The 18,415-nt window shown below is 43.5% G+C and overlaps 1 protein-coding gene across 1 annotated transcript in view; it reads left to right on the top strand.

The window, feature by feature from the left end:
- ARMC2 (armadillo repeat containing 2) overlaps positions 1-18,415 on the top strand; it is a 126,825-nt gene that overhangs the window by 91,482 nt on the left and 16,928 nt on the right. Inside the window, exon 14 of the mRNA XM_011975944.1 lies at positions 14,513-14,831. Within this exon, the coding sequence (XP_011831334.1) occupies positions 14,513-14,831 (319 nt within the window). The remainder of the gene's footprint in view (positions 1-14,512; positions 14,832-18,415) is intronic.

Consider the following 18,415-nt stretch of genomic DNA (forward strand, 5'->3'; position numbering starts at 1 on the left):
TTTTTTTTTTTTTTTTTTTGCTTTGGTGCTTTGATCTTGGGTAATTTAGATGTTTTTAATTAGAGAAGATTTATTTGCCTTGCCACTAGAATTTTCAAAAATGGACAAAAGAAAATACTTCCGTTTAACAGTTTGATTTTGAGTTATGTTATAATCTATAATTTTTTAAGGAAGAAAATTCATTAATTGAGTACTCACAAATAGTGCTATTGTTTTCTAGCATTACTAGTAGATACTGTTTGTTTCTCTGATTGGAGCTTAGATGATGGCCATATGGAATAAACCAACAAAAATCCTGGTATCTCACCAATATGAGAGACTAGAGATATCAGTATGGCTAAGGGTATGCTTTTTCTAGTTTGAGTAACTAAATGTCCTAAAGTTTTTTTGTTTTTTGTTTTTGTTTTTTAAAATAAAGACGGGAGTCTCACTATGTTGCCCAGGCTGGGCTGGAACACTTGGGCTCAAGCAATCCTACCACTTCAGCCTCCCAAAGTGCTGGGATTACAGATGTGAGCCACTGCACCCAGCCTAAATGTCCTAAAGTTTAAATTGGCATAAAATTTTACTATACTTTTTACTAAACTACTTTTCACATTAGACCAATGGTTATCTGAAAAGCAAAACTCATGTTTAAGAAACCACATTTTTCCCTATTGATGTTAATTACCATTTTATGTTCCTATTGATGTGGTTTGGATGTTTGTCCCAGCCTAAATCTCATGTTGAATTGTAATCCCCTGTATTGGAGGTGGGGCCTGGTGGGAGGTGATTGGATCATGCAGGCGGAGTTCTCATGGATGGGTTAGCACCATCCCCCGGTGCTGTTCTCTTGATAGTGAGTGAGTGAGTTTTCGTGAGATCTGCTTGTTTAAAACTGTGTAGCACCTCCCCCTGCTCTCTCTCTTCCTCCTGCTCCGGCCATGTAAGATGTGCCTGCTTCCCTTTCACCTTCCACCATGATTGAAAGTTTCCTGGCGCCTCCCCAGAAGCTGAGCAGATGCCAGCAGCATGCTTCCTGTACAGCCTACGGAACCATGAGCCAATTAAATCTCTTTTCTTGATAAATTATCTAATCTGAAGTATTTATTTGGAGCAATGCGAGAACAGACTAAAACACCTATTAAAATTATTTTAGTTTCCAAAGAGGAATATAGAGCACCTTGTAAACCATGTACAGTAACATGTTTATTCAGAACCATCAAAGAAATGCATGTTATCACTTTAATCACTAAATTTAATCATTGTGGCAAAAATCGTATTCAAGTATATTACATGTTTCTCTTCCTTCTTAGAAGATATTAAAACTAACTTAACCTCTTGATAGCAAAGGTCATTATTATAAGCATTAATTATTGCTCTAGAGGCTATTTGTCCCACATGGGAAACCTGAGTCTGTTGATGAGGTTCTTTAAATGTCTGCATCTTCTTTGTAGATTTTCTCTCTCTTCTTTTTCTATTGGTTGCTACCTCTGCCTTTAGTAATCTTTACTTGCTTTTTTGCAATTATTTATTTGCAATTAGCAAGGGAACCTCATAACCAAGCTTATTAAAATTAGCCTGTAGTCCCAGCTACTCAGGAGGCTGATGCAGGAGAATTGCTTGAACCCGGGAGGTGGAGGCTGCAGTGAGCCAAGATCGTGCCACTGCACTCCAGCCTGGGCAACAGAGGGAGACTCTATCTCAAAAAAAAAAAGTAACACTGAAACGGCATCATTGTCGGGGGTGACACCTGAGGTTCGTTGCCTCATGCCAAGGAAATCAAGGACATAGACACACGTGGAGTGAGGTTAATTGCGGAGGTTTAATAGGCAGAAGAAAGAGAGAGGAGAATAGCCCTCTCTCCTGTGCACGAGAGGCACCCGAGTGGGACTTCTGGCCTGTGCACAGGGTTTTATAGACAGGCTTGAGGAGGCCATGTCTGATCTACACAGGGCCCAAAGATTGGTTGGCCCAGGTGTGATGTTTACATAGCACGCAGAGAAGCTGGCCACCCCACCCTAATCTTCTTATTATACAAATGGGATTTTTGCTTGGCCGGCACCACACTACCTGCTCTTTACTGCACATGTGACTGGCAAAGAGAAGGGAAGATGGAGCTGCCATAGTGGACATGCCTAGTCCCAGGTACCCTTTTTCCTATTGGCACAGCTGGCAACATTCACCCGTGCAAGCTTCTAGCTTGCCTTTCTAGATCTGCAGCTTGATTTTACAGGCTGCTCTTTGTTAGAAAAGAAATTATTTGAGGGCTGCTTTTCATTAAAAGGAAAACCTTGCTGAGGCCCTCCTTACCCTCACTGTTTGCCTAAATAATTTCTTTTTTAACTCCAGTATCAACACATAAGCCAGGCGTGGTGGTGCGAGTCTCTAGTGAAACCAGTTGTCCAGCTTGGGCAACAAGGTAAAATCCTATCTCAGAAAGAGAAGGAGAGAGAGAGAGAGAGAGAGAGAGAGAGAGAAAAGACTGGCAACATGGACCCCATCTCTATAAACAAAAAATTAGCTGTGCGTGGTGGCACATGCCTGTAGTCCCAGCTACTTGGAAGGCTAAGGTGGGAGGATTGCTTGAGCCCAGGCTGCAGTGAGCCGTTGATCACTAGCTAGCTGGCTAGCTAGACAGACAGATATTTTAGACTAAAAACCCTAAAATAAAATTGAATATGAACAGACTTAATGAGAAGAGCCTAAGGGGCTCTGATGAAACTTCTCTGTGACTTCTCTTCAAAGCCAATTCCATATTTCAAGTCGTCATAACTCTCTTGTCTGCTCCTCTGTGAGGCCTCCCAAGCAAGACCAGTCAATTTCTCCCTCATCAGTGCAACATTTTTAAGACTTTAACACAGCTAGTACCCCAGCTAGTACACTCAGAGCTGAGAACCCAAGCAGTATGTGTATGGCCTTAACCACTTCACTATTATTAAGGAAAACTATACAAATCTTAGAGATAAGGTGTGGAATAGGTGGAGGCATGTCCTGACAAAGGCATGCCAGGGCATTGTTTAATGGCCCAATCAGGGATTAATTCTCTAGGCCAGCGTATTGGTGTTTGGACTTGCTGTTTACTATTTGGTTAGATCCCAGACACAATAAACTTATACATTAATTCATAGGTTTCAGTCTGGTAGACAGGATCACCTCAAAAGTTATGGTTTTATTACTTTGTAGGCATTTGTCAGGTTTGTATATAACCTAGAAATCTTGAGTGCTTGTAAATCCCCAGTTCTTCAATGGTGCTTGGAACAAACTTTACCGTGGTATTGGCCCCCTCATTAATGAGTTAAATACTTTTTAAGTGTGTTCATTTCATGAGCCTATGAGAGTCATGTTTTTAATTTTTAAAAAATTATACTTTGACTCAATACTTTTACTTATAATAACGATTGAAATGTTGTAGTTTTGACTCATTACTTTGATTTTTTTTCTAGTAAGAAAAATACATAACTCATATTTTCCTCAAAACCAAAATATTTTAGAAGAGCAAGGAAAGAGTTTAGGCTACAAGGAAGTAGCTGTGTGTCCCAACTACTTCCTAAAATCATTAACCAGAAGTTCCCATTAGTCTTCAAAAACATTTCTTTAGTGGTTCTCCAAATGGTTATTATTACGTAGCTGCCCTACCCACTACTGCGAGTTCCTAAACCACACAGACTTTGTCCTGATAGACCGAGATGATGCTTGGCAAAGTAAGCTTGTAAGTGCTGAAAGAAAGAATTTTGAGTATGTGAAATGCTTTGCCACGTGTAAGGTGTTAAAAAATATTTTTTTCTAATACTCAAGTGCTTCCTTCTTAAATATGTACTTTCTTCTTCCTAGTTTGGAGGAGGATATAATAAGAATTTTTTCCCACAATTTTCACATGGGTAGGCTGCCATAAACAGCAAAACAGAATTCCTTCAGAACAGCATGGCATCTTAGTTTCATGTTTCCCGTGGCCCAGGTGGCTGATCAAATGCGATTTGTTTTTCCTCTGAACGTTCTGATGTGAGTGTATTGATCTGCAGTGGTTAGACACTTCGCTGCACCTGGGATTTACTTGCATGTTGAGGCTTAGAACTGATTGTGGAAACGTGAACCAGCCTTCCAGCAACTTAATTAAACAGAATTATTACTTCCTATAATAATTTTTTTTTTTCCAGCTCTAGGAAACATCCCTGCAAGACTAACTTGGGTTGTAGAGAAATACTTTGGAAGCTTTGTAGTCTCTTAACACACATAGCCATTGCCAAATGATTAGACAATCAGAGTCAGTAGACCTTCCCTGTTTTTGTTCTGGGAGGTTAATATTGCTTCTGTCTTGAAAGCCTGAGGACTACATTTAGAATCAGCATAGGTTTCATCTTTCTAAGGTGCACTTTTAAATCAAATCATGTTTATGGCTAATCGCGTTTTCAAAAAACGCAGAAACAGAAATCTAAAAAGAACAAGAAAGAAAAGGGAAAAAACCCTTTATAGTGATAAATGAAATGTCACCTACACACGCCTCTTGAACTGATCTTATCAGCGGATGGGGAGCTTCACAGGAAGCTGCCGGTCGCTGCTGCCGTCCACCAAGGGGGAAATCCTGTTTTGAACCAGGTAGCACCAGGGCTGGTTGCTGTTGGAAGAAAGTAGAATATTTCCTCTCCATCTGCTGTTGTTTTCCATCAAAGGGGAAAAAAATTAGAATTACATGAGAAGATACCAAAAGTCACAAAGTTTTCCATTATTTTTACATTCTTTGTCTCTTGTCAAGGTAAAGTCTGATTTCAACATATGAGAAGTCTGAATATACTTTACATATTCAAGTATATAAAGTCTAAATCAAGTCCATCGACAGGAGGGGTTGTGGAGTGGTTTCACTTTTATTTTCTACACACCTACACTGTGAGGATTATTGAGGAACGAGGATTTATATTTACAAGAATTCATATTATTTTTTAAAAAGCATTATTACAAAGACAAATAATGGGTATTCAAGTGGTGAGATTTCTAATTTTTTCTTGATTTAAATCAGAGTGGCTCCCCAATTTGACTTATCGTCAGATTCACCTGGGGAGCTTTAAAAATACAGGTGCTCAGCTGGGCACAGGTGGCTCAGGTTGGCCTGTAATCCCAGTGCTTTGGGAGGCTGCGGCAGGTGGATTGTCTGAACTCAGGAGTTCGAGACCAGCCCGGGCAACATAGTAAACCTCTGTCTCTACAAGAACAATTAAAAAAAAAAAAAAACCCTGCAAAAATTAGCTGGGTTTGGTGGCCCATGCCTGTAATCCCAGCTGCCTGGGAGGATGAGGCAGAAGAATCACTTGAGCCTGGGAGATGGAGGTTGCAGTGAGCTGAAATCGAGTGACTTCACTGCAGCCTAGTTACACAGTGAAACCCTTTCTCACAAAAACAAAACACGCCAAAACAAGAAGAACCCTTAAGCCTATTTTCCACTTAAAATTTGAGTTTAATTAAAAATTTTGTTTTAATTTAAAAATAGAAATACAGGTGCTCAGGTCCTACCCAGAGAGATTCTGATTCACGTCTGGGATGGGGCCCAATAACCTACTTTTAAGAGACTTCTCAAGTGACTCAAATGAGCAGCAGATTTTGAGACCTATGGTATAACTTACTAAGGTGGTTCTTTAAAACCATTTTCTCCAGTATTGACAGCAGAGGGGTTCCCATAAAACCTCAAAAGATTTTAAAGTGATTAATCAAATCAGCCACACAGGGTCAGTCTTTCTCTACAGGAGCACAGCTGACAGTGGCTCTTCCTGACAAAGTAGGAACCGAGTTGACAAGACCCACCAGGTGCTGATATAGGCTTCTCAGTAAGTGGTAAGAACCACTGGCCCTTTGCCTTTCGCACAGGCAGCTGAGGAATGATTTCTTAGCTGGAGAACACAGGATGGTACATTAGTCTTTTCCACAAATTTTCGCTGCCAGACTTGTGTCAAAATAAGTCCTGGGACGAAACCTAGTTTGAAGGTGCCCATCACACTGATGAGGCTTTAAGCACTGGCCAGAGTGGCTCCCCCAGGAGAGAGGAGCACAGGCTGTACTCCTCAGGACCCTTAGAGCCGCCTGTCCAAGGGAGGGCGTCTTCAGTTCAGTTGGCTAGACAAGCCACGAGTTGTTGGTTCATTTGTTAGGTTAAACAAGCACCAAATTTCGTCTTTAAAATAGTTACTATTCCTGCAGGTGTCCTGTTTTGAGACAGTGCAGTATATACCCATATCTAAATGCTGTTGTTTGCAACAGTTAAATTGAGAGTGATGAGTTCACTTAGAATATGGTCCGCTTTACACTGCCTCTGTTTGCACAATGGCCCTCAGTGAAGTGGGCCTCCGTTTCTATCTGTATGTGATGGTTGTGTGCATGGCCTGGGTTTCTGGCTCACCAACAGTCTCAACGAAAAGGCATCTACTCCTCCCAGCTCCTATAAATGACTTCCACAGGGAGAGCAAGGGAAACTTCTTTGGCTCTTATCTATGTAGTTAATTTGTCCAAGATCCGTGATGCAACTAGTAACTCCAGTTCCCACACACACACAAACTGAGATGAAACAGCCTCTCGTTCGGCTTGAGGCTGTATGAAAGCTAAACTTCAGAGTTAGGTAAAATATCTATTAAAAACGCTGGCCAAAAATCAATTAAATGACAAATCTCGTTTAAGAAATGTGCACATATTGTCTGCTTTATGGTGTAAACTGCATTTGGTACAAAACAAATGTGCAAACAGATGGGCTTAATAACGAATGAGGGAGTGGGGTTGCTATCAGCCTTTGGGAGGCAGAGCCTGCCTCAGGAGGTGCCTCTGACGTCAGTGTTGCTACATTTAGCATCTCAGGAAAATACGTTTGGGTTTGTTTTTTGGAAGAACATGAAGGGATTTTCCCCATTTCTTCTGTAAATATCTGCTGGGCAAGAGATCTGGTAAAATGCCTCAAATAAGACTTTCAAAAGACTGGCAATATTTTTCAAAGGTCATGATCAAAAAGAACAATCTTTGTCTACATTCCTAGCACATGTATCCATTGACCCACTGTCTATTTAACTGTCTCCACATGTAGATATGGTTAATTTCTTGTTTCTTTTACCACAGAGCTTCCAGAGGCAGCAGGACTGTCGTCAGAGTCTTTGCAAACCCTGGGAACTGCCAGACTCATTCTTGGTTGTGCTGCTCTTAGAGTCCCCCCTCTCCTTCTGTTTAGACTGCTATAGGCATAAGCTGCTGTCTTCAGCCATGTATGCATGCACAGTGAACACTGATTTGGAATGCTTAGCCATCGTGGTGTCAGAAATGAGAGCTGGAATGTCTGAACAGTGTGGGCTGAAAGTAAAACCAACTGCCATTTTTCTAGCTGTTCGTCTTGAATATAACCACAGCCTTTCAGCATTCCAGAAAGAAGGTGCCTTCTCTTTCCCTCCATCCTCTTTGGGCCATTGGATTGGTTAGGAAGGTGCCTCCACCCCTTCCCCTGGTGCCTTTGTAGGGTGACTTGGCTCCCAGCTTGCCCTCTGCCTCCTCCCTGACAGGAGCACGCCCTATGGCTGTCTTCCCAGCCCCTCTGCAGGCACATTCCCAGTGGGTGCCGAGAGCATTTGACTGAGCTTGCTCCTTTTTTCAGCCTTGGCCTTGGTCTGCGCCCCTGACCGGGCAGGCTGCACAATACGCCCTTAGCTTGTTCATTCTTTCCAGCTCCTGCTGGCTTTGCCCTTGTGGAACTGGCTGTTTCCTTGCTCAGCACGGAATCCAAATGCCTGATTTATGTCTGCTGGCTTGAAAAAGAACCGAGCACAGTGAAATTCTAGCATTGCCCTGATACTTTTGAGTGACATTCAAAGGCATATCGTGGGTGCTCAATAAATGATTGCCGATAGAATGGATAGATGGATGGGGGAATCAAGCATAATCTCTTCTGGTTTTAAAATGATTTTCTACTTAGATTCTTGGCTTTGAGTCTCCAACATTTCAGATTCTTCTATTTTATGTAGTTAAACACGTAGGCAAACTCTTGACCCACTTTCGGTGCCCTATGGTCCGTTAGCATTTTTGCGGTAGTGCACAGTCTGTCTTCCAGTTTGCTAAAATTTATCTGTTCTTCAAGCCACCTGCAAGCTCAATTAATGTTTGGGTTTTGTTTGAGGGTGGGAAAGTTGGATAAACAAAGCAAATTGTAAATCCTGATTCAGCTCTCAGGCACGAGAAGTTTGTAACCATATTTTAAACAGGGCATTTTGATTAATTTTCTGGTTAATAGAGGTTTCAGATTTTAAGCATATTTACATCCCCTTCCATTTCAACCCATTCTTACAAATCTTCCTAAAATGTGTTCCTTTACTTAGTGGAAGCAGTTCCCTCCTAAGTGGAGTCTGCTGAACATAGTTTATTCTTTCTGTGACAGCTTGATATTGTTTCTTCCCCACAGTCAACATTATGCACAGGAGTTATTTTAAGGTACGGTAGGAAGGGTGTGGGAGTCGGGGAGGAATGTGTTCACTTTGGCTGGCTGTGGGCAGAGAGTAATGTGAGGTAGCACAGAAGTGGTCGCACGGGGCCAGATGGTGCATTAGATGCTGGCTTTGACATTCATTTAATAGGCAGTAGATGTTTTTGAGCGAAGGGAAGAGCTGTGCTTCAAGAAGTGGTGTTAGGGTTGACGGCAGAGGGAGGAGCCTGGAAAGGGCCTCTGACAACAGTCTACAGGCAGATGAGGTCCATGGGCAGGAGGGAGCTGGGGGTCATTTTGAGACAACAGGTTTGAGGAGACTTGGTGACTGCTTGGTGAGGGGATGAGACAGAGAGGAATCAGAGATGCTGGGGCTGGGGGACGGGGAAGATGATGATGATGAGCAATGAGGAGTTGGGCTGAAGGTGGTTTTGGAAACCATCTGTGTGTACAGAGATGATTGTTCAAGTCCTGCCTCTTCTCTTCACCAGTGTTTGACTTTGGGCTTACTTAATGAGTCTCCTGAAGCCTCAGTTCCAACATCTCCAAATAGGGGTAAAAATGTCCTTCATTGGCTTTAGGCCAATGTCTCTCCCATGGAAAATAACATTCAACGGCTGCTGCCAATGCTGCCACCATTGGAACTCAACATAGACCATCCTGGTGAGCAGTGCCCTGTTCCTGGTTTTATTCCAGTTAAAGTAATTTCATTCACAGGCTTGTGGGGCCCATTCAGATTGAGTAACTTGCTTGCTCACTGGGGCACAACATCTGCGAAACTAATGACAATATCCCCCAGACTCTAACTGGAAAGCTCTGTTGAGGTCAGTCTTCTTCCTCTAGGTGTACCTGTTTGTCTAAGCTCTGGTTGGCTGTAGCTGTTGCTAGGCTGATTCTGTTTTAAGTAAAATTAGAAAGTCGATATGAACTGGTTATACTAGACTGCCTTCTTTAGAAAAAAAAAAAGATCTCTCTTGATTCATCTTCATTTTGCTATTTCAAAACCACATAGTTATGATATGAATATGCAACATTGTGTTAAATTTAATAAAAATGCTATAAAAGTGGAGTGTTAATTTATAGATGATTCTCAGATATTGTCTAAGAATAAAGGAGAGAATCTGTGGCTCAAAGGAGAGCTGCATATTGATGAAATCGTTTCTGCTGTGGAATTGGTGCTCTCTCTAAATAGATGATTTTGGCCTTGGTTTAATTTTTACAGATCTTTATAGAATATTAAGTAATATTTTATAGACTTGAGATGGCTCGGGCTGTGGAACAGTAGATAATGTCTTCATGATCCCGCCCAGCGCAGACCTTGGTTCGGTTGGGAGGACCTTGGAGTGCACAGTTTGGGAGCAGAGGCCACCCATGGTGAGGAGAGGGGCCCTGGAAAGCTGTCTTGCTCAGCCTCCTTCAGGATTCCAGACGAGTCAAGACAAGCCCTCGCATGGAGATAAGAAAACACGACCTCTGCTGACCTCCTGTGAGTCGGCTTCTATTTTGGCCTCTTCCATGCTCCCTAGATCCATGTAGAATATATTTAAGAAAGGTGGGGAAAAAAAGAAAAGAAGAAGTACCATAGCCAACCCTGAAAAACAGGACAAAAACAGTAAGCAGAGATAGCAGTTGCTGGAAGTTTGGTGCTGCAGACGGTGCAATCTGCCATCCCATTTGTTGATCTCGCATGCCATGCTTCAGTTGGCACCACGGCTGCCAGGAACCACCCCCTCCTTTTCCATCTGAAGCAGGAAAAGTGGTATTATAACAGTGTTAACTCTTCCTGCCCTACAGCCTAGAGCTGCTTCTTCTGTACTGGAGGCTTAATAATCTTGGCCACATTAGGACCTACAGAGATGACAGAATGGGAGAATTTTAGAACAGTAAGGGGCCTGAGGGAATTTTTAGAAAAAGAAAAGCAGCACTTAGTCTTCCCAGATTAGACTGCATGTGACAATGGGGAGAGGTCATTTGAATTTAGAAGAATGATGCCCACTGAGGAGATCTGTTTTGACCAGGGATCTGATCTAAATCCTGGCAAATCAACACTGACAGCGGGAGGTGGGACAGGGCTGGAGAAGCCTACTGAGCTGGACTAAGAGAAAAGCAAGATAGGTAGATGGAGGTGAAACAGCAAGGCCTAGGAAGAAAAAAAAAAACAATCCAGCACCCTTAGAAGATGCCATGACATTTCAGGAGGTAAATCGTTTAGTCCTGGTAACAATTTAGGGTGTAGAATGCAGCTATTAATTAAGTTACTTAAGCAATCACTTAAAATCACTCATAATGCATTTCCTGTCTTGTTTAACGTGCTTTTATGGAAATGAGAGAAGAGAGCCCAATTCCAGGAGCATGGTGAAGTCCAAAACTTATTAACATCACTGTTATCAAGTGTACGAGGGAGACTGTGGTTTAGATTGTAAAAGATACTGTGAATAGCTTTGTTCAGATGAAAGAAGTGGAAGTTATCATTGTCAGTGAATTAGTTAATTTGTATATGTAAATGCTTAGGACAACGCCTGGCACAGCGTAAGTACTAATAAGTACTATGTGTTAGTTGCTGCTACTACTGTGCTGCTATTGGTATTAATTATTAGGATTTTCAGAACTAGAACTCATATAGTCTTTCAGCAGAAAACATGTATCAAAGTTTACACAAAAATTGTATTTATAGTCCTCAGCGTAGAAAATATCAGATGAAGTTCTTCTTTAAGATGCTTAATTCTTGGAAATACCCTCTGTCGTGGTTGGAAAACTGATTTTCTGCTTCTCTGTTGGGTCTGATCAGGGTGGAGGAGAAGCCACCAACTCAGAGCCCAGGGCAGGGCCTTTGCCACCAGGCGTTACTTGAAGTAACCCTCTATTTCATGTGAAGTGGGATTCAAGTATTATAATCAGATTGTGTGTGCTTGTTTTAGACTTAAGGCCCATAAATGTCAGCTTCTTTAGGGAACAGTCAGGTAATTGAAGAATGAGAAGATGACCCCTGGCCCAGGAAGGAGATAGTTCCAGATACTCTCTCAAACTAATCCTCTTCCAACTGAAAACAGGCTGGGCACACTGGCTCACGCCTCTGATTCCAGCACTTTGGGAGGCCAAGGCGGATGGATCACTTGAGGTCAGGAGTTTGAGACCAGCCTAGCCAACATGGTGAAACCGCGTCTCTACTAAAAGTACAAAAATTAGCCAAGTTTGATGGTGCATGCCTGTAATCCCAGCTACTTGGGAGGCTGAGACAGGAGAATCACTTGAACGCAGGATGCGGAGGTTGCTGTGAGCTGAGATTGCACCACTACACTCCAGCAACAGGGCAACACTCTGTCTCAAAAAAAAATCCCATTATTGGGTATATACCCAAAGGAATATAAACAAATCGTTCTACCATAAAGACACATGCACACATGTGTTCATTGTAGCACTATTCACAATAGCAAAGACACGGAATCAACGTAAATGTCTATCAGTGGTGGACTGGATAAAGACCATGTAGTACATATACATCGTGGAGTACCATGCAGCCATAAAAAAAGAATGAGATCATGTCCTTTGCAGAAACATGGATAGAGCAGGAGGCCATTATCCTTAGCAAACTAACGCAAGAACAGAAAACCAAATACCACAAGTTCTCACTTATAAGTGGGAGCTAAATGATAAGAACTCATGGACACAAAGAAGGGAAAAACAGACACTGGGGCCTACTTGAGGGCGGAGGGTGGGAGAAGGAAGAGGATCAGGAAAAATAACTATTGGGTAGTAAGCTTAGTACCTGGGCGATGAAATAATCTGCATACCACAGCCCCATGACTCAAGATTGCCCATGTAACAAACCTGCTCATGTACCCCTGAGCCTAAAAAGTTAAAAAAAAAAAAAAGAGACTTTTCTGCTGCCCACCCAACCCCATGCTCCCCTCCACATCTCTCTGCATCTCACAGCTTCCAGGGCTGAACTCAAATTCTTCCGTGATAACTGCTGAACCTGACACTGTTCCCGGAGCATCCTCTTTTCGAAACTCTTGTAAGACTACTAGGCCTGCACCACCGAGTTTATTGCTATTAGTTAGCATTTTATTGCTAGGACATAAAAAGAGTTCACAGCAGTGCCCTAATCATTGGTCAATACAATTTGTGCTTTGCCTGTTGTATCTCATGTGATCTCACAGTATGAATTGTGTCTCCATTTTGCAAATAAGTTAATGGATGCACAGAGAGGCCAAGCACCTGTGTGAGCCCAGCCTGCCTGGCTCTGGACCTGGGACTCATAATCCGCTTCCGCATCTCGCTTCTTCGTTTGCCGTTTTAGTCTTTGCTGTTTCCCCACGTATGTTAGCTTTGTCTTCTCAGTAGGTGAGAAGCTCTTCAGAACACTGACTCTCAGGCTTGGTTATGTGTGTGTATTCCTAGGCCCCTGGCATTAAGAACTTATCTGAGGACTAACATTCTATTTCCTGGGGTGGAGTCAGGAGCAGGGTCTCCTAACTGGATGACCACTGTGGTTGGTTGAATGCTGTGAGTTGAAATGTCTCCGAAAATGACTCCCTCCTGGACCATCTCCAGTTTTTGCTGTAGCATTAGCCGCGGTCCTTAATGTTTGGCAAATGGTGTCCGGTTGTGCAAGCAGCAGCCTTGCTTCTCTGCAGTGAGTGTCAGGGAAAACTTTTGGTTCTTTTAGCAAGAACAAGCAGGAACAAGTTGGTATTGGCAGAGAAGGCCTAGGTAAATCCAAAAGTTGTACTTTGCCCCCAATCTTCCCCAATTTCCTGGCCACACCCGACACCCTGGCATCGCACCTGGACATGTGCTCCTCGATGAAAATGTGCCCAGCCCTTGCCCCTTTGTCCCCTTTTCTTAAGGCTGCTGCTAATTACTGACCCGATCAACAAAGTCAGGTTTATGATTGTCCCTTCTGGTGACATATTTGCATTTTAAAAGGAGATAATTCTTTAACTGTTCTGCAAGAAGGCAAAGGAGGACAAAAAGTACATGACACCCTGTATGGGAGGCAGATGTTAGTGTAGAAAGGACTCTAGAGTCTGGGTAACCCTAGAATCAAATCCTGACCTTACCCCTCACCAGCCATGTGACCTGGGCGGCTTCTCCAGGCCCTAGTTTCTTGTCTATAAAATGGCACAGTGCCTGGCACTGTATATATAGATATAGATATAATACCATCCAGGCCAGTTGTAGCCCTCCAATGAGTATTCATTTAAAATCTCCTCCTCCCAGGTCACCTTCGTTGACACCCATGGGGAAGGCTGGTCTGGACTCATATCTGGACAATGTTGTCAAACTAAAAGCACAGTGATTTTTGTATCTTGTTTAATTTTAAAATGTTCTCAGCTTAGGGTTTGTAAAAACATTTTAAAATTGTAAAATATAACCTATATACAGAAAAGTGCATAAAACAGGTATGCACAATTCAGCAAGTAATTATAAAGGTGTCACTCATGTAACCACCACCCTGGGCAAGAATTGGTAGATACTGCCTTAAAGTAGTGTAGCTACGTAACACGGCACTTCTCCACGCTGTGGAGGGGCAGTTTTGGCTGTCACGTCTGGAGAGGTATTGTCATCTAGTGGGTGGAGGCCAGGGATGCTGCTAAATGCTCTACAATGCACAGGACACCTCCCCACAGCAAAGAATTATCCAGTCCCAAGTGTCAATCCTGCCCAAACTCAAAAACACCATGCTTCAGCAGGAGATGAAATTTTAAGGAAAGATTTGGAATTTCAAGAAACCGGCTATTGTCAAAACTTTGATTTCCATGACACATTTTTAGTAATGCTGTCCCACTCAACTAATTGTTCTCTGAAGGAGAAAAAGAAAGGCGAGCCAGAATTTCAGATGAAGGATCTGAAGGTAAGAGGCGTTGCTGGTCGCATCAATCAGTTTGTATTCTTTCATTGCTGCCAGGTGCTTATAATCTCCTCTGTCACTTTGCACTGCTCTTGGGAATCAAATACTGTACAAGTGAGTCGAAGCCAGATGTGTTCCATTTTACTATTAATGCAATTGTGAATAAATTAAATACTATCTTCTGCCCCACAATGCGTTCCAGCCCCCTTTGCACTTGTGACTGTGTCTTTTGTTTATTGTAGGATTTAGTCGTCCGTGTTGTTTTTATTCTTGGCAACTTGACGGCGAAAAATAACCAGGCTCGTGAACAATTTTCCAAAGAGAAAGGGAGCATCCAAACTCTGCTGTCATTATTCCAGACGTTCCATCAGCTGGATCTGCATTCCCAGAAGCCGGCGGGCCAACGAGGCGAGCAGCACAGGGCGCAGAGGCCGCCGTCAGAGGCAGAGGATGTGCTCATCAAGCTGACCCGCGTGCTGGCCAACATTGCCATCCACCCGGGCGTGGGCCCGGTACTGGCTGCCAACCCGGGGATAGTGGGCCTGCTCCTGACCACGCTGGGTGAGAACCGCGGCCCACTGGCTGCAGCAGGCACAACCAACTTTCCCGCAGCCCAAAGACAGTTCTGTGTCTGGGGTGTGATAAGGATTTTATTAGCACAAGTGGCTCCCTATGCAAAAGTCTTAGCTGTATGAAGGAAATTCCCTCTTCTGTTCAGAACTGTCTTAAAAGTAATCCAGATTTTTAGAAAAGGAAAAGAAAACATAGTAATAGAGATTATTACTAAAACCCACCAAATTGTACACTTTAAAAGGGTGAATTTTATGGTTTGTGAATTACATTGCAATTTTTTTAAAATTATACTTAGCAAATGGAGAAAACTTGGCTAAACTAACCACAAAGAGTTTAAAATTCCAAATATTTGAGTTTAAAATCCCACATCCCAAATATTGTGGGCAATCCACATAATTAAAATTAATTCCTTTTTTTTTTCCTCTTCAGGTTCTTACATTATTTGTAATTACAGTCCCCAGTCATTCAAGTCCTATTAATTCCCCTTGTATTAGTGCAGATTGCCATAACAAAATACCACAGATTGGGCAACTTTGTCAGAAATTTATTTCTCATGCTTCTGGAGGCAGAGAAATTCAAGAGTAAGGTGCCAGACAGTTCAGCTCCTGGTGAGGGCTCTTCCTCCTGGCCTGCAGACAGCCACCTACTCACTGTGTGCTCACATGGCTATTCCTTGGTGCAAGCACTTGTGGAGTAGGCGACAGACTTTCTCTCCCCTTCCTCTTTTTATAAAGTCACCAATCCTATCATATTAGGACCGTACCCTTATGGGCTCTGTAACCTGCTATATCTCTTCAAAGCCCTATCTCCAAATACAAGCATATTGGGAGTAGGGCTTCAACATATGAATTTTGTTGGGCACACAATTCAGTCCATGGCAACCCCTACACTTTTTAGGCCTGTCATCTCCCACAGGCATTCTGCCTGCTAGTGTGTAGGGAAATTAACTGCAACCCAAGGTAATCAATTTTGCCACTACTAGCTGGGCCTGCTGGCTCAGGCCTGTAATCCCAGCACTTTGAGAGGCTGAGGTGGGTGGATCACAAGGTCAGGAGTTTGAGACCAGCCTGGCCAACATGGTGAAACCCCCTTCTCTACTAGAATACAGAAATTAGCTGGGCATGGTGGTGTACACGTATAATCCCAGCTACTCAGGAGGCTGAGGCAGAAGAATCGTTTGAAATCAGGAGGCAGAGGCCGCAGTGGGCTGAGATCGTGCCACTGCACTCCAGCCTAGGTGACACAGTGAGACTCTGTCTCCAAAAAAAAGAAAATTAACTACTACTAACCATACTTGTGAAAAATGTTGTTGTTTTGGAAGGAAGCTTAATGCCTGACACAAATGATGTTTTGGAGGAGCAAACTGTGAACTCCCTGCTCCCCCTCGCCTCCACTATTCAACTCAAGAGCCATTTCCTGAGCTCTTTCTGGGTAATGAGTTCTGTGCTATGCATTCAGTTTTGTTTATTCTGCTCAGACTGCCATAACAAAATCTCATAAACTGGGGAGCTTCAACAGACATGTATTTTCTCACAGTTCTGGAAACTGGAAGTCCGAGACCAAGATGCCAGCAGGGTCAGGGTCTGGTGTGGGCTCCCCTTCCTGGCCTGTGGTTGATTGCCTTCTCACTGGGTCCTCATGTGCTGAAGAGAGCACACTCTGGGGTCCCTTCTACTTCTTGTAAGGGTACCAGCTCTACTGGATAAGGGCCCCACCCTTCTGACCTCGTTTAACCTTTATCACTTCCCCACAGGACCTAGCTCCAAATACAGTCACATTGAGGGGATAGGGCTCCTACATGTGCATTCTGGGGGACACCAACATTCAGTTTAGAACAAGGTTTTAGAAATGGAGGCTGGCGTGTGCTTTCAAGGAATTCAGTGTATATGGTAGAGGGACGTCGGGTGCACAGACAAGAACCACAGTTTCTGAGAAGGGCAGAAGCGAGGCGCACACAGCTAAGGGACGGGTGGCAGAGCCCGGCTGTGGGCGTGTGAGTGACAAGGCCGTGCTTCACTATGGAGCTTTACGGTTGAAAACGCATTTTCATATCTGTTAGCTTACAACAATGTCAGGGCACGTTTTTGTTATTTTCATCATTTCACAGATGAGGAAACAGGCTCCGCGAGATACAGTGACTTTCACAGGTCACAAAGTGAGCAAGTGGCAAAGTCGCTGGGCCCCTGACCTGTGCTTCCCCGCACCCCACATCACATGTCACCCGTCTAGAGAAAGGACTCTTCAATTCTGACTGGGATCTGCACCATGACTTACCACTTCCGTGTAGATAACTCAGCAATCTCTGTGTTTCGGCTTGAACTCTTTGCCAAGCTGCTGACTGCACATTAAGCCGCATGGAAGAATATGCACATAACAGTGAGAGAAATTCAGTTTCTGTTCCAACCTCAAAATGTTCAGCATTTGCTCTGTAGCATGCCCGTGTCTGCTGAAGTGCCTCTCCCCTTCCTGAGATCCACTCACCACACTGAGCAGGGCTTCTCAGCCCAGGACCAGGGATGTGACTGCTGCAGAATCAGCTGTGGGACTCATTAGAATACCCTTTTTGGTTTCTGGCCCTTGCCCAGAAACTGCCTCTATAAAATGTCATTAGAGTCTTGAAATCTGCCTTTTAATGCCTCCTCTGCCCCCAGGTGAGTCTTTTGTCCATTAAGTGTTGAGACCCAGTGCTTTAGGGAACCACGCTGGCTTTTCTGGCTCCTCAGAATCTAGCAGAAGCCTGAAACCCACTGGGCAAGTTCTCATCTGTTGCCGAATTAATGCTTTTGCCTGACTGTGGCTGCCCAGGAAGGGCCTGAGGACCAGACCTCGAACACCTGGACTGGGGGCGCACGGCTGTGAACAGCCAAGGAGTAGAGTTATGCATGATTCATGATCCCACAATTGTTAATATTCACATATAAAGTGAAAGAACTCCTCATCTTATAAATACTTTATGAGCTTAGAAATTACATTTCTACTTATAAAGGAAGAGTGAATAACTTGCTTTTGACTCAAAAGAAAGTGATGCTTTGGGGTAGGAGAAAGAGGCAAGAGGCTGGGCATGGTGGCTCACACCTATAATCCCAGCACTTTGGGAAGCCAAGGCAGGCAGATTGCTTGAGGCCAGGGGTTCTAGACCAGACTGGGCAACATGGCAAAACCCTGTCTCTTAAAAAAAAAAAAAAAAAAAAAAAAAATTAGCTGAGTGTGGTGGCACACGCCTGTGATCTCAGCTGCTCAGGAGGCTGAGGTGGGAGAATTACCTGAGCTCAGGAAGTCAAGGCTGCAGTGAGCCATGATCGCACTGCTGCACTCCAGCCTGGGCAACAGAGTGAGACCCTTTCTCAAAAAAAAAAAAAAAAGGTCCAGGCGTGGTGGCTCACACCTGTCATCCCAGCACTTTGGGAGGCCAAGGCAGGTGTTATCATGAGGTCAGGAGTTCGAGATCAGCCTTGCCAACATAGTGAAACCCCGTCTCTGCTAAAAATACAAAAAAATTAACCAGGCGTGGTGGCAGGTGCCTGTGTAATCCCAGCTACTTGGGAGGCTGAGGCAAGGAGAATCGCTTGAAC

Source organism: Mandrillus leucophaeus, unplaced genomic scaffold (assembly GCF_000951045.1).
Source record: "Mandrillus leucophaeus isolate KB7577 unplaced genomic scaffold, Mleu.le_1.0 Scaffold160, whole genome shotgun sequence".
NCBI lineage: Eukaryota > Metazoa > Chordata > Mammalia > Primates > Cercopithecidae > Mandrillus > Mandrillus leucophaeus.